General features: G+C 46.9%; 2 protein-coding genes across 4 annotated transcripts in view; both read right to left on the bottom strand.

Moving 5' to 3' along the window:
• The window catches only part of XXYLT1 (xyloside xylosyltransferase 1), a 166,565-nt gene extending 160,114 nt beyond the window's left edge, over window positions 1-6,451 (bottom strand). The window contains exon 1 of the mRNA XM_066601709.1: window positions 5,936-6,451. Within this exon, the coding sequence (XP_066457806.1) occupies window positions 5,936-6,400 (465 nt within the window). The 5' untranslated portion in view covers window positions 6,401-6,451. The remainder of the gene's footprint in view (window positions 1-5,935) is intronic.
• A 4,425-nt stretch (window positions 6,452-10,876) lies between these two features.
• The window catches only part of ACAP2 (ArfGAP with coiled-coil, ankyrin repeat and PH domains 2), a 92,108-nt gene continuing 85,932 nt past the window's right edge, over window positions 10,877-17,052 (bottom strand). For all 3 annotated transcript variants that reach the window (XM_066601688.1, XM_066601698.1, XM_066601695.1), the window contains one exon: window positions 10,877-15,132. In XM_066601688.1, coding sequence (XP_066457785.1) covers window positions 15,029-15,132 — 104 coding nt within the window. In that variant the 3' untranslated portion in view covers window positions 10,877-15,028. The remainder of the gene's footprint in view (window positions 15,133-17,052) is intronic.

Genomic DNA, 17,052 nt, shown 5'->3' with positions numbered 1-17,052 from the left:
GTATTCAATTATAATATAGTTTCATGTTTTTCTATTTATAAAAAGTAAATACATTTTTTTCTTACACAAAGACAGCTTCCTGTTGTCGTATTCTGAGAGCTGAACTTTTATTTTTCATCAGTTGGACTGTGTAAGGGCCTACAATTCAGTAAAGCAGTATACATGTATAGATAGCAATGTATAATGTTGCCTTTAAAGCCCTGCTTTGGGCATAGGCATCTATGCGTGACAGCCCTAGGAGTATTCAGTAGGCTTCGGGCTGCCATGCTAGCCCACTGACACCATCAGATTGCGCTATGGTGGGTGCTAGTGGGGTGTGGGAAGGGGTTCCCCCACTCCCGTTGAGCGTTTCTTCGCACAGTCAACTTTGATAGTTAAATACCACAATCAGAACCAACTCCAATCATGGCAATTACCGACCTTGTGCCGTACACATCGCAGGCCTAGCCTCTTGGGGGGGGGGGGGGGTGCAGACCTAGCCTCATGAGACGTCCTACTCGGGAGGGGGGGGGGGGGGTTGCAGGCCTAGCCTCGGGAGACGTCCTACTCGGGGGGCAGGCCTAGCCTCGGGAGACGTCCTACTCGGGAGGGGAGGGGGTTGCAGGCCTGGCCTCGGGAGACGTCCTACTCGGGAGGGGAGGGGGTGGCAGGCCTAGCCTCGGGAGACGTCCTGCTCGGGAGGGGAGGGGGTGGCAGGCCTAGCCTCGGGAGACGTCCTGCTCGGGAGGGGAGGGGGTGGCAGGCCTAGCCTCGGGAGACGTCCTGCTCGGGAGGGGAGGGGGTGGCAGGCCTAGCCTCGGGAGACGTCCTGCTCGGGAGGGGAGGGGGTGGCAGGCCTAGCCTCGGGAGACGTCCTGCTCGGGAGGGGAGGGGGGTGGCAGGCCTAGCCTCGGGAGACGTCCTGCTCGGGAGGGGAGGGGGTGGCAGGCCTAGCCTCGGGAGACGTCCTGCTCGGGAGGGGAGGGGGTGGCAGGCCTAGCCTCGGGAGACGTCCTGCTCGGGAGGGGAGGGGGTGGCAGGCCTAGCCTCGGGAGACGTCCTGCTCGGGAGGGGAGGGGGTGGCAGGCCTAGCCTCGGGAGACGTCCTGCTCGGGAGGGGAGGGGGTGGCAGGCCTAGCCTCGGGAGACGTCCTGCTCGGGAGGGGAGGGGGTGGCAGGCCTAGCCTCGGGAGACGTCCTGCTCGGGAGGGGAGGGGGTGGCAGGCCTAGCCTCGGGAGACGTCCTGCTCGGGAGGGGAGGGGGTGGCAGGCCTAGCCTCGGGAGACGTCCTGCTCGGGAGGGGAGGGGGTGGCAGGCCTAGCCTCGGGAGACGTCCTGCTCGGGAGGGGAGGGGGTGGCAGGCCTAGCCTCGGGAGACGTCCTGCTCGGGAGGGGAGGGGGTGGCAGGCCTAGCCTCGGGAGACGTCCTGCTCGGGAGGGGAGGGGGTGGCAGGCCTAGCCTCGGGAGACGTCCTGCTCGGGAGGGGAGGGGGTGGCAGGCCTAGCCTCGGGAGACGTCCTGCTCGGGAGGGGAGGGGGTGGCAGGCCTAGCCTCGGGAGACGTCCTGCTCGGGAGGGGAGGGGGTGGCAGGCCTAGCCTCGGGAGACGTCCTGCTCGGGAGGGGAGGGGGTGGCAGGCCTAGCCTCGGGAGACGTCCTGCTCGGGAGGGGAGGGGGTGGCAGGCCTAGCCTCGGGAGACGTCCTGCTCGGGAGGGGCGGGGGTGGCAGGCCTAGCCTCGGGAGACGTCCTACTCGGGAGGGGCGGGGGTGGCAGGCCTAGCCTCGGGAGACGTCCTACTCGGGAGGGGCAGGCCTAGCCTCGGGAGACGTCCTACTCGGGAGGGGCAGGCCTAGCCTCGGGAGACGTCCTACTCGGGAGGGGAGGGGGTTGCAGGCCTAGCCTCGGGAGACGTCCTGCTCGGGAGGGGAGGGGGTGGCAGGCCTAGCCTCGGGAGACGTCCTGCTCGGGAGGGGAGGGGGTGGCAGGCCTAGCCTCGGGAGACGTCCTGCTCGGGAGGGGAGGGGGTGGCAGGCCTAGCCTCGGGAGACGTCCTGCTCGGGAGGGGAGGGGGTGGCAGGCCTAGCCTCGGGAGACGTCCTACTCGGGAGGGGCGGGGGTGGCAGGCCTAGCCTCGGGAGACGTCCTACTCGGGAGGGGCAGGCCTAGCCTCGGGAGACGTCCTACTCGGGAGGGGCAGGCCTAGCCTCGGGAGACGTCCTACTCGGGAGGGGCAGGCCTAGCCTCGGGAGACGTCCTACTCGGGAGGGGCAGGCCTAGCCTCGGGAGACGTCCTACTCGGGAGGGGCAGGCCTAGCCTCGGGAGACGTCCTACTCGGGAGGGGCAGGCCTAGCCTCGGGAGACGTCCTGATTGGGCTGGGGCGCTTGTGATGCGCTGTCCAGGTAGGGCTTCTTAGTTCGCCTACAAATGTACTCCCAGGTAGCAAGCTCTGTGCAATTGTACTACAGAATTGTTGGAAATCTCTTCTAGATTACAAGTGGTTAGTAAGCAATAATACTGCACACCCACCAAAATAAATAAATAAATGAATAAAAGTGCACTAGTCCAAAAAACAAAACAAAAAACACCCCGATTCTGTGCATAAATACACAGTGAATATACAGGTTTCCTGCGCATTTTGCATGTATTTATGCATGCCTATTGATTTCAATGGGTTTCTATGGTGCATGATAGGCACAAGAAAAAAAAAAGAAAACAAGGACATACCGCATTTTTTTTTCACGTGATCGCACATCACATGAAAAACAATCCGCTCATGTGAATGACCGTTCTGACATTGGTTCAATTCACTGCATATTCTGAATGCAAAAGTTGTGCATGCAATATGGGGCGCAAATCCGCTCGTGTGAACTAGCCCCTAAGTGTAATGTTAAGGTAAATACAGATGGTGCCCCATAAAAGTATATAAAACGAGCCCGGCACACTGAATGTGATTGGTATGGTTTCCAACGCAGTTTGTATCTTTACAGCAGCGGCATCACAAACCGCCACAAATTGTGGTAAAACTGCGTTCAGGTTTTTAGGTGCAGTTCAATGCGGTATTGAACCACAGTGACTGAATACTGATTAAAAGCCCAATATAAAACTGGACAAACGTCCTACTGCTGTGTGAGCCGGCAGTCAGCAGGCATATCAGTGTGTAGGACAGCGTATCTCACGCACGCTGTCATGTGCAGTCTGACTTTTTTTTTAGAATTCCCCGCTGTCACTTAGCAGCGCTGCATATAAACGCTGCATGTATGCAGTGTAATTGCGTATGTACAGCATTTATTATGCACCCATAGAGAATAGGGTTCTATCGCGCATGATACACAGTAAAATAGAACATGCTGCGTTCTTTTTTATGCGCTAGTGTGAGTGGGTGAATGAAATCAGTATACTTTCATTGACTCCATCCACCATGTAATACGCAATGAAATTACCCTCCTGTGAGCCGCCCTTACTGGAGCATACAAAGAATCAATTTATTGAGCAGTGGCGACATCTTGTGGCAGAGTTAACCAATTGCATGTATATATCCAAAAACTAAGATTCATACCTTACCTTCCAGAATCTATTAGTTTTAGCACATTTGGAAAGACGGCAAAAAAAAAAAAAAAAAATGTATAGTTTTACAAACATGCAGACAGAATAAAGCATAACCTTTTGTGCTCTTTCAACGATCCATATAATTTTACACACACAACTGTGCTTTAGACAAGTGTGGAAGAATGCTGAAAGGTGAGATTGCCATGACATGTTAATAGTTTCTGTTCAATTAACAAAACACAAAGTAAATGAACAAAAAAGAGAAATCCCCCCCCCTCCCCCCCTTTGCCTTCAAAACAGAATCAATTCCTTTAGGCACACTCGGACAGTTTTTGAAGAAACTTAGCAGGGAGAACCAAGCACAGACCATCTGTAGATGCAGACTTGCTCAAATCCTTCCGTCTCTTCATGTAATCCCAGACAGACTGCGGGAGTCATGTCACTTCTGGGACAACTCGTTCTTCTTTATGCTGAAGATGGCTCTTAACCCCTTAAGGACCTGTTTTTTTTTATCCTAAGGCTGGCTGTCCATGGGCAATGCAGCATCCCGCGGTGCCGCCTGGGAGCAGGGGCCACCGCCGAATCTCCGCCGGTCAGCCCTATCTAATAGATAGGCTGACCGCGGAGAATCGGGGCAATTCGCAGCATGCGATCAGGATCAAGCGTCGTATATTTACTGCACTTTAGTCCTTAAGCGGTTAAAGAGACTAACCTACTTTTAGCCCTATAAGCCAAGCTAATGGACTAGAAGTAGGTGATCCGCTGAGTGTGGGGAGGTAAGTTTTAGGTCGCTCTCACACGTGCACTCACAACACGTCATGTTCAAAAATCGAAATGAGCAGCGTTTGAATGGGTTTTATAATGCACCCATCATTCCAGTTGGGGGACTAGGTACGATAAAAAGTGCTACAACGCATGAAATTAGAGCGGACAGCGCCCAAGAACTGCAGTGTTAGACAAGCTGTGCTCGAGGTCTGCACAGCCCCATTGAAGTCAATGCAGGCATTGTACCTCGATTAGCGCGGTAAAATGCGGGCTGTGTGAGAGCGGCCTTATACGTACATCCCCCGCTGTCAGCACTGGACGCCCACTGCATTGGGCGGTGCTGCTAAGTAGACCTCCCATTGTAAAATTAGAAGGAGCGGACTACTCAGTCCACCACAGCATTGGGTCTAACCGGTTTCTACCCGTTCTGTACTGGACACCTTCCGATTTCATAGAGAAGGGAGCAGGATGTGTCCTTAACGTTGGCCATTTCAATGCGTTTCTTTAAAGCTTGAACAGCACATCTTGAGACTCCAGTCTGCTTTGACATCTTTGCCTGGGAGAGACTTTGCTGATGCAGTATAACAACCTTGAATCTTGTTGCGGTGCTGAGTATTGCCATGCTATATGACCTCTGACATGAGACTGTCTTCCGCTACCTCACCTTTATAGCAAAGTTTGTTTCTCACCCAGTTTTAGGGCTTATTTAGACATCCGTATATCGGCTCGGTTTTCACGCCGAGCCGATATACGGTGTCCTTGTCTGCAGGTGTGTGTGGGGGGGGGGGGGGGGGATGGAAGAGCCAGGAGCAGAAACTGAGCTCCCTTCCCTTGCCACTATTAGAAATGGGAGGGGCGGAGCTAAGCACCAGTACTTAGCTCCACCCCTATCTCACCCCCTATTACATATAGTGGAGAGGGGGCGGGAGCTCAGTTCCTGCTCCCTGCTCTTCCATCCTCCTCCCCCTGCAGACAAGGACACCATATATCAGCTCGGCATGAAAACCCAGCCGATATACGGTCGTCTGAAATAGCCCTTACACAGCTGTTTTTTTCAGTAAATGGCTGTGTTTCAACTACACCTCTTTCTTAATCATACACCCGACTACAATGCTACAAAACCCCTGACTTTGTCCAGGTGCACCTAGAAGAATTGGGCAAAGGGCGAGCACACCAAATAACGATCAGGATTTTTCTTGCTTCTCTGCAATGAACGACACCTAACGCTTCCCACAACACACAGAGATGGAAAATCAACAGCATGTTTTATTCTCCGCTGTGAACGGGGCTTATTAACCCTTTCCAATCCACTGTCTGACGACATTATGATATAAGGCTGTACAGCTCCGATGTTGGAAGACATCCGTCAGGGTCCTCTTACTGTATATTGCCAGCCTCCCTGCTGTCGGAGCCTATCCCATGTGTCACTTCATGCAGTACTGGCTTTAGCCAGCATATAGCGCTATTGTATAACGGCAGAAAAAGAGTAAGCCCCCTAGGAAAACCAGGATACAAGTTGGATTGGAAAGGGTTAACACCCCATCACTGTACTCTGCTGCCAATCGCAGCGCCCATTCAGGATTCACTCAACAGTCCATGTTTGGCTGTGTGGATCGCCATGCAGTGTGCCAGCCACCCACCTTGTACTTGAAGCTGGCCCCCTGCAGCAGACCCCGCAGGACAGTCTTGCCCACCTCTCTGCTGGGCTCATCCGTTACAAAGTGCAGGCTCAGCACCTCGCTGCTCTCCAACTTGCCGTACTTGACCAGCGAGTGCAGCGCCCCCTGCAGCTTGTCCGTGAGCGCCGGGCTGCGGTCCACCTTGGTGAACATGATGAGCAGGTGGTAGTCCTGCACCCCGCGGCTCTCCAGGTTCTTGCTCTTGCCCTCGCCCATCTTCAGCTCTGCCGAGGAGGGCGGCAGCAGGTCGGTGTCCACCGCACTGCTCGCCTTCATCCTCCTCGTAGTGCTCGAGAAATTCTCCTTCCCAGAGCCCAGGTAATAGAAGGCGAAGACGGCCAGCGCGGCGAGCAGCAGCAGCACAGCCTGGTAGGACCTCATGGTGACGAGCCTGCCCAGCATCACACCGGCTGCACCGGCCTTCATGCATCTCGCCACAACGCTGCCGAGCAACAGGGGGAAGCCATGCTGGACGGCCTGGGGATCACATGATAGAAGACAGCAGCGACCAATCAGCTGGTAGCCCGCCTCCTTCCTGCTCCGTCTGCCTCCTGTGATTGGTTGCTCGGTGAGACTCAGATGGTGGCTTTGGGTTCCTTCCGCAGCAGACAGCTGCTGCGCCCCCTGCAGAATGATGTGTTACGGGGGCACTATGGGAGGCAGCATGTGGGTGAGGGGGCTTATGTTCCTATGGGCATAGGATGTGGCAGCTCTGAGGAACCGCCCTGCTGTAACATACCTGTGTACGGGGCGATTATCATGGGAAACCACGAAGAGCGAGAACTCCTTCACTTGTCAGAAATCAAGCAACTGTGTAAACAGGAGCCGCTCAGTGATGGAACGTGTCCGGTTTTCCGTGAATGGAAGCGAGCGGCTTGGATGATCCCCGGATCGCCCCCGCCTCCATTCACTTGCACGACTAGGGCTCCCGTGTAAAACGGCATAACGATAGTAGAGCGGCAGCGATGCGAAGCGCTTTTGTTTCTAACGTACATCACTTCTGGGGCGTTGCGATCGTCAGCCATGTGTTTTATGCATTTCAGAGGATCGCAAGAATTTCCCACTGTATGCAAGTGCCATGTGATGTGGGGCAAAGCATGCAGAGGGAACGCCAAAAGATGGAACACGGTTTTTTTTTCCCCTGTGGCATCGCTAGTGTAAATAAATCCATTCAAAATAATGGCATTCATATTTGCACAAGTTTTGTGTACTTCTTGCCTCACAAAATGTGTGTGAATAAGCCCTTACTTATCTAAGTTCCCTCCATCTCCTTCAGCAACTCAGCAGCAAGTTGGCCGCGTCTCCCGTCACCCCAGGGATGTCCTTAGGCAGGCATTAGTACAGAAACGGGATGGAGAAGTGTGTTTGCACCCGCGTGGCCCTCTAAGGACAGCGCTCGCTCTTAGTGTCGCTCCTACTACTCCAACCACTCGTTCAGGGCATCATTCGCTGGCTCATTGCTCTTCCCATTGTTGGGGATTAGAGACGAGCCAGCAGGTACTCGAAAAAAGCGCTGCTCTCTCTCGTGTATATCGCCTTACTGAGTGTGCTCACTCATCTCTATTGAGGATCTGTCCTAGATCAGCCATCTGAGTTTGGTTTTATCTACAGAGCCCCTACTAAGTAAACTAGCAGCAGGTTTGACTTTATCACACCCGCACTGATGATACACCTTTCTATGCTTTCACAGTTGCACAGGGTTTTCCATGGTCCTGCTCTGTTAGAAGACGGGAATCCCTGCGACGGAACCGAACACACCCCATTGACTATAATGGGGTCAGACCACTTGCCACCCAGCTGCCCGCTTGTGGGACAGAAGAAAAAAAAAGCATTACTTTATCTGTATCGGCAGCTGCATCTGAAATGGCAGCTCGGGGCGGGGGTTCTGCCGCAGATGTGATACCACCCTACTTTATCACATACTACTCCTTCATTACTGTAAACCACAAGTGATCTGGCCACTGTTTCTAAAATCATGTCCTCCACCTGAAACCAAATCCTTCCAAAACTTACAATATAGCCTAACTAAACCTGATGTCACTCCTAGGCAGCATATTGGGGTGATCTTGCGGTTATATGTGACTCGGCTCTCTCCTTTGTGCCCTACAATTACTTACTCGCTCATCTGTACCTAAAAAATATCTCCAGAATCCACCCTTCTCTTACTGCGGAAATAAATACTCTTTGCCCCGATTCCTTATTGTCCTGGGTACGGTTATCAGTCTTCCACTCACTAGACTCCCCTCTCCAATCCATCCTGAATATTGGTCTACCACCTTACTCGTCCTCTAGGTTCCACTAAGAATCTTGGAACAAGATCCTCCTTAATCTGAACCTCCCAATCCTGTCTTCACGGCTTTAAGATTGTTTGGGGTAGCACAATCAGGTTAAGAACCAACATATAGTTTAAGACATTTCTCTTACTAACTCCTCTTTGTTTACTCCTCTTCTACATTCTTGCTGAAAGCCGGAGTCCTTCATTAAACCTCATCAGCAACCTGTGTAATTAACAGAAGACCACATAAGTGTATCTACCTATACTTGTAGGAAAAGGTAAGTGAAGCCTTTGAATTGACCTGGGTTTCCACATGGATTGCTAATAAAATATGGTCTTCTGGTATACCAAGCTGGATCTGTAACGGAACCTCTAGCCGGAGGTCCCAATGCCGATGTAAAACCGACCGAAATCCTCCTTTAGCAGCAATAAATGTTTCCTATAACTGCAAAAAATATTTACAATGTTGTAAATAAATTTTGGTCGATGCCTCCCTGCAAATACTGCAAGCATGCCTAACTTCTCAAAATAAGCTGCCATGTGTCTTCATGATGAATATCCCTATTTCTGGCCATTATATGACTTGGATCATACATTTTCCTTATTTTCCACTCCGTAGCTTGTATCTTTGACTCTCCGTTCTCTCTGAACTGGTGGGAGGAGCCTGGTGTTACGCTATGGTCTATATCTTGCACACTTTAAGAATAACAGCTTCTGCCCCTTGTCTGTAAAACACACGACTTATCATGTAAGATATTGTACAGCAATACTAACCAGAAGAGATGTGAATAGCAGGAACTAACTTACCCATAGCTCCAAAAGCCTGTGTGCTTGTGTCAGTTTTTACTCCTCCCCTACGACTTGTGTCCCTTTTACACGGGAAGACAACCAGATAAACGACTGCATGAGTGCTGATGTCACCGCTAAGGTCTTTAGCGCTTGTGCAGAGCGTTTAGACTGAGACTTCACCGCTGGATTGCAAGCTTCTCACTCAGCACGTCACCTTCTATGTGAAGTGCTAAGTATTTACACTGATCGACAAGCCTGCAATCCCGGGATGGTTTTTATGCTGACAGAATGCATGAGTAGGTTGGCTCCTCCCTCCTATACTTCCTGTTCTGCCTTCTACAGTATCAGCTATAATCACTTGACAAGAAACAATAAACAGCAATTGAAGAGGGGAAGTCCTTATTGTCCAGCATTGTAGAGCAGTCTTTTTTCATCGTTGGAATGCAATGACGAAAAGAAAAAGAAAAATTAGTTGGTCATTGAAGGCGCAAACAGGCCTCGTCAATAAAGAGTTGGGACTTGAACATGTGATCACATACAGTACAATAGTTATGTTTTGCAGTGTATTCTGCTTTTGAGGTCATCCCTGCCTAATCAGGGTCTAACAGGTATGCTAGAATGGCAGGTCTGCAGGTGTTTGTTTACCGTGACAGCCATTTGGTACTCAACAATCACATTTCAGGGGGATGTATATTTCTGATGTATATATACAGCAAATGTCACAAAGTTATAAAAACCACTTCATAGCTGTCTTTGGCTATACTCCTACTGATGTCAGAACCTTGAATTTTCATTTTCCACTACGTGGGAACATACCATTAGAAGGGCTTTTCCCTAGACTTAAAATTGCTTCACAATCACCCTGCCCTGCGGCTGACCGGGACATGTGACTGCTACTGCCAATCATAGGCCACAGCACTGAATTTTGATATCCAACAATTGGTTGCAGTGATCACATGTCCTTGTCAGCAACCAGAAAAGAAAGTGGTTGTAAAACAATTTTAAGTTGTGGGAAAACCCCATTAATCGAGTTTTCCTGGCAGCACCAGCTGTCAGTTGCAGGCTACAGCAGGGTTGGAGCGTATGATGCTGCTCCAACCCATGTAGTGGCCAGTGCTTGTAATTGCAGGCACAGCTAACCTGGAAATCAGTGGGAGCTCTGCTTATAATTGCATGCATAGCGCCCATTGATTTCAGTGAGAGCTTTGCCTGCAATTCCAAGCACCAGCCACTACACGGGTCAGAGCAGTTGCTTTCACTCTGACCCCAATGTAGTCTGGCACTGACAGTCAGCACTGCCCGGAAACCCCTTTTAAGTTTTGGTTTGAAAGGTGCAGCGATGTATAGCATCTATAACCTCATGCTGATCATTATGACAGAATAAAGATGGATGCAGCTGAACACAAGTATGGCTGCTTCCACACCTGCATTATGGCTCAGTTCAGGTTTTTTGAAATCCCATTGAGGTCAATGGGGAGAAGAAAAAAAGAAATTCACATTTCATTTCAGTTTCTATCCTTAAAAATGGAGCAGAAAGTCGAAAACCTTGAACTGAGCCCTAAAGCGGGTGTGCCAGCCGCCTATGCCTGTTAGCATAGGTAGGTCTCTTGGTTGCATCCCTTTGATGTGCAGTTGAGAATCAGTTTTGTGCCGACGGCAGCATCTAAAAGAAGCCATTCGTTTATAGTGCAATATCTGGTTAAATGGCCTCATGTACCAGCTAATCCTACAATTCTCTAAACCGGTTTTCAATTTCTTACATTTTTATTCTTCATGACATTCTGGAATAAATCTTCCATTAGTACATACAGCCGTTGGCCAATAATATATACTGCGGGTTGTCCGAGACAGATTTTGTTCCCTTTATTGAAATTGCATATTGTTTTGATGTTGCAGTGTACAAATTATTGGCTCAAGTATTTACAATTGTTACATAATGTACATTTACACTGACATAAGATCTCTATTTTTTGAGTGAGCAAAACTAAAGCTACATTCAAGTTTAACTTACAAAAATGATTACAATAAAACTAGATATGTCTGACATTCATCGTAGCACATTATCTGGAAGGAATATTGCAATGCAAAGAATGGTGTCCACCAATCAGAAAGCACAAGAATCATCCTTGTACAAAATATTGCACTTAGAAGAGAGTACAAATAGGAAGGATTAGTAAGGAGAAAAGTAACAATATATGGTTCACCTAAACAAAAAGGGGGCGATGTTCTAAGGCTGCTTGTAGCGTCATTCAAGTCCCTTAGAGGCCACATTGCGCCTTTGTTTTCCGACTGTTCCATCGCTGCAGCCAAGAATAAAGGTGCGTCTAGATGGAACGATTATCTTTTAAGAAATCATTCAAGTGAACGATAATCGTTCAGTCTAAACACGAGTCACCGACTGAATGATAAATGAGAATCGTTCGCTTCTCGTTCCGTTTCTGCTGGACTAATCATCGTTGGTGCATTCACTTGTCATTCCATTTAGTGCTTCACATAGGAATATGAAACCCTGAACGAGAAGTGAACGATTCTCAACGATGATCTACCTGTCTAAACAGGCTGCGCGAGCGAGCTGGTCAGAACGGGAATCGTGCAGTTCTCCTTCATTGTAACAGGAGGCTAAGGTTACATTCAGTACTAGTCACAGTAGGGAGCGAAGTCAGACACTTTACAAGTCTGAGTGACTTTCTTCTAAAAAGCGGATGGATTGCCTTCCCAACTGCAGCAGGTTTAGATACACAGATGCCTCACCAACAGTCAATAGGGAAGGATCTGGCAGGGTTTCATAGGCTTTAAAAACTGTCACACACACAGACTCCACAAGACAGACTTACCTAAGAAAAACTAATGTCAACATGTCATTTTGGATAAGCAGGACTGTACTTCAGCTGCAGCAAAGTATCAATAAGCAAATTGCCAGGGGAAGCTGGCCTCATAGAAAAGATTTTAGGTGGCTACTTTCTGAGCGACATGTATGGGTTTTTTTAAGACGTTGTCATTCTGAGCAATAATTAAGCAGCAATTGGTAGACCGATCCTTGTTTTCCAATGTGACCATGTCTGGATGTGCATCTGTCATTTCATACAATTCTTCAAGTACTGCCAACAGCCGCAGCTAAAGAAACACCACTGCAAAATGGCAGATGACCTTCTCTCCAAGCATCAGCCAGAATCTCTCATGCTGCTTACAACAGTCAGCAGAAGACGGTCTGCGTCAGCCTTTTCTCTATAGTTCACGGCCAGCTTTACATTCTATTGTGGGGATGCAATATCTGGATCAGCATTTGTGTTGTATGTTAGAAGTAATGGCAGATACTGTAACTGGTTCTAATTCTAGAAAGTTACCATAATACTGTGCTTAAGGATAAAAAGAAGTTTAACCAGACATTAGTACCAACAAAAAGTTTTAAGCTGGTAATTCAGACCAATTTAAATCCTATTACTTGTGCTTCTTGGGTCTATGGTGGAGATTTATTCATCTAACATTCAACTAAACCCACATAAAACAGTCACTTTAGGCATTGTGGTCCCATATGTATTCCTTGGACTCATCTGTCATCTTGGTTCTTTTATTACAAATCAATATTCATCTATAATCTAGTCTCTCGCCAACATAGAGTTCAATGATCTCCTTTACTTTTCATATCATTAATCTGTCAGATATTTTACAGAATACAAGATGCTTACTCAACTCTGAGTTTAAAGGGTGAAGCTTAACGAGGTTGTAGGCACCGATTCTGGTGACCACCCTGATTTCAGAGCAATTGTGCCATGTTTTGGTGCCCGATATGCAAATGAGGTCATAAACTGTCAAGGGGGCAGTCACCATCATAGGTTCCTGGCAACATGTTCACTTGCCTTGAGAACCCATTCCATGGTTGCCCCCAACAGTACAGGTCTGCATATCAGGTAATGAAAAAAACAGCACAGATTATTCAAAAAGCAAAACAAATTAAACTGGCAAAATCAATGGAGTGGCCACTATAAATGAAGCGAGAGCTGCCATTGTTGGAGGATGTGACAGGCCCGCTAAGAATTATAACCAATCCAGTTAACTGTTGAGATCAGGAGGAGTATTATGTGAAGTCACAGGACAGGACTGCATCTCTAAGACTTACGGGTCTGTGTGAGCCGACAGAGTATGGCAGCGAGTGCACTGCGCATGACTGTATCTCACGCTCGTGGTCATGCGCAGTGTTACTGTCTTTTTAAATACCCCTCTGTGTTTCATAGCGCTGTTTATGAATCGACACCCATACGCAATGTATTAAGTATGGACAGCGTTGCATACGCTGCCCATACAAAATTATAGGGCTCACGTGTGGTACACTGAGAAATAGAGCATACTGTGATCTTTCTCTTGTGTGTTGACACACTAATGTGAATGGATCCATGAAAGTCTATTTACTTTGATTGACTCCATTCACGCGAGTCATGGGGCTGTAATACGTGCCAAAGTCACGGACACGTGAATGAGCCCTTATGAATATTCATAAGCAACCATTATAACAAAAGGTTCACAGATAAAATTCGGGAAAAATCACCCTCCCACAGTGCAGAATGTTTATTTTGTCAATCTAAAACGATGGGTCCAAGAACAGAAAGTGTGTGATTGGCAGGAGACCCTTACTGGTTGCCAGATATTTCATCAACGTGCAAAGTAAGACTTCAATTCATTGTATAGAACATTTACTCTCCTAAGGAAGAACACGTCCCCCCTCTTCTCCATTCCATCTGTACTCTTGCCCAATGCCAACAGTTTAACCATTTGTAAACTGTCCTTGTATAAACAATACATTTAAAATATATTTAATAAAACTACATTCTATGTACAACTCTGACAAAGGCATCTATAGAATAGGATATACAGTATGGCTTCATCACAGATTAGAAAGCTTTAAAGTGTACTCCACCCTGTATGAGATTAGATACAGCAACGTAGCAATGCATGGTCAATTCAAATAGTCGTAACTGAAAAATCATTGTGTAGAACTGGATGGCAATTTGTAGGTCTGGACAGGCAGTAGGAAATGAGAGATACTGGAGGCATCGCTACACTTAATACATTTACAGCCTTATCGATAGAACATTCCAGAATGTCGGCAAATGATACACTGTCCGCATCAGTTCTGAGAGCGAAAGCCGGAGGTAACAGAAATGCATATTGCATCGGGTTCATATATCAGAATACTAATGTAGACAATGGAGATGGATTCCATTTGATGACATTTAATGACTAGGACGTAACTGGGTGTGAAGCAGACGGACTTATAAATGTAATAGAATCAGTGATATACTATGACAGTATGGCTTCCGCTTTGCCATTTAACACTAGAAGACAGTGATGGTTGGAAATTAAAGATGACCATGTAACAACCTACTGCGTCAGTCAAAACATTTTAAAGTTACCCATGAAGATTCTGGGTATTCACTATGGGTGTTGGCTGAAGTATGGAAACAGCAGCATCTCTTTGGTGTGCGGATCAGGTTTTTCTCTTCTTTCACCCTTCATATTTCTTGTTCTAGGTAGACACGTTCACCCTGCCTAACAAATTAGTGCAATGCTGTCAAAGAAGGTGCCAAGTTCTTTACAGCTTAACAAGGGGTATATATCTGATAATTGGTCCAATTCATGTAGAAACTAGAACACTTTGCAGCACAGCCTTTGGTGGACCCTATATAGTAGTAACTATAAACAAGGCTGAATGCTAAATTTGTTCATATACTCAGCACAAAGAAAACACCCACAATATTTCTAAGACAACAGCCGTCAGACACCATTCTGCTTAATGGTGTCACGTTCAACTAGTTGTTTACCCGAAGTGCAGAGCAGTAATCCCTTCTCTGGTGGACGCATGGAATGCTACACCCTGCCACCAAGAGCAGGCAACTACTGGTTTGCACGTTTAAAGGCTGGGCTAATAAATAGTTCTACCATTCTGATTAAATACTCATTTTAAAAAGTGAAATAAAGCTTAAAATGTATAAATCTCAAGACTTCCGTGAATCTGATTGCGGAAAGCGATTCAGTTTTTCCGGATTGTTGGATGCCATATGGGAAAAATCTCTGAATATATCTTGGTAAGTTTCATCACCTAGAGGAAGAGAAAAAGACAAAACAAATATGAGTTATATATAAAATACATGAAACAAAATAAGTCATAATGCTGTATATTACTGGCAATGTAACACATTAGGTTAAGATGAGGAAGACATTGCATATGCCTCATGAGAAATTATTATTAAAGAGGTCAACATAATGGAGGATGGTAAAAACTGACCAGATGGACCGGTTGCATGCATGAGCTTAAAAATATAAGTTATATACAAATATCTATACCTGCAGGAAGACTCCATGAATCCAGACAGATGACAAGAAAGAGAAAAAGTAGAATATCTAGTATTTAAATATATCAACTACTTGCTGAACAGAAAAAGCAAAACAAGATGTCACAGGATGGATTTTTTTCTCTCTTTTTGGAAAATCCCTTTGAGGGGCCACTTTGGTGATTTTTTTTTATTCATTCACTATGTAGCTATCCCCTTAGAATATATAAGCGGGCTAGTATTACCTTGGTTAGTTATGCCGCAGGATTACCATATGGAACCTGTATGCCTCCATGCTTCCCCATATCACATCTTGCATCCAAGCAGGAGGCAACCCAACACGGTACTAGAGCCTCCATGCCCGCCCGTATTAAATCTTACAGCCAAGCTAGAGGTGACCCAATAGGGTACTAGAGCCTCCATGCCCTCCCATTTCACATCTTGTATTCAAGCTAAAGGCGACCCAACAGGGTACTAGAGCCTCCATGCCTGCCCTTATTACATCTTACAGCCAAGCTAGAGGTGACCCAACAGGTACTAGAGCCTCCATGCCCTCCCATTTCACATCTTGCATCCAAGCTACTGATGAACTAATTGCGGCAGCATCCTCAGGAGTCATATGCAACACTACATGACATCACTACTGAGGCCACTGATTGGTAATAAGCTGCCAGCCTATAAAACAAACCGTCTGACACAGAGAGTCTACATTAAATGGCCATAGGATTAGAAAGGGGAGGCTTTGTGCTGATTGCTAATAAAGGACAATATTTTGTGATTCGTTTAAATTGCATAGCACTGCTGAAATAAAAAAAAAAGCCAAAAGGTTTTCAAAAATGGTTTCCCATAAATAGAGTTTATAACTGAAATTTCCAAAATTCTGACAGAAGTGTGCTTTTGAACACAAATGATATAATCCTGACAAACTAGTCACGTTGGTACATTTTGCCTCATTAAGAGCTGTTTTATGTAGTTGGCCAACAGCAAAATGGAAGTTGTAGTCCACAACATTCATACATAATGCCATAAAACCCATTTAGAATCTTCCATACGAAAAGTATAAATCTGTTCTACAAGTTAAAGTAGAGCTCACAAGAAATAACCAACTTTAAGTACAAATTACATTCACGGACTGCAGCTAAACAGAATTACCATCAAGATGCTTTCTTGTGCTTAAAAGGTACATCCGCTCCACATTTGATGTGTGGAGTGTAAATATATGTAACAAACTCACAGCAAAATCCGCATGTTACGTGAAGATTTCACACCCCCTTATTTGAAAAAGTGAAATCCGCTATGATAGGGAAGCAACGGCAAATGAGTGGAATTTCCAAAGAATTTGAGATGATGAACCTGTCCTCAAAGACATCAATCAAGCTGGATAAGGCAGATTGTGACTCTTTGTAGCTTCTTCGCCACTCTATGATTTCAGTAAGTCAACTAGCATACAGCACACAGAATTTTATTGTTTTTTTAGACTATTTTCACTTACCCACATATAGACATCTTTAGAAATCTATTAACTAATTCAACACCTAGTGCTGTCTGTTTAATGAAACTGAAAAAGATGATTGAAGTGTCTTGACATTTAAAGGGGTTGTCTGCCTTTTTTTTCCCCACTGATGACCTATACTCTGGATAGGTCATCAGTAGTTGATCGTTTAGCTGATCGCTCTGCCCCCTATCCG

Source organism: Eleutherodactylus coqui, chromosome 1 (assembly GCF_035609145.1).
Source record: "Eleutherodactylus coqui strain aEleCoq1 chromosome 1, aEleCoq1.hap1, whole genome shotgun sequence".
NCBI classification, from domain to species: Eukaryota; Metazoa; Chordata; class Amphibia; order Anura; family Eleutherodactylidae; genus Eleutherodactylus; species Eleutherodactylus coqui.
Note: the sequence above shows the minus strand (reverse complement) of the source record. Positions and strands in the feature narration are given on the sequence as shown.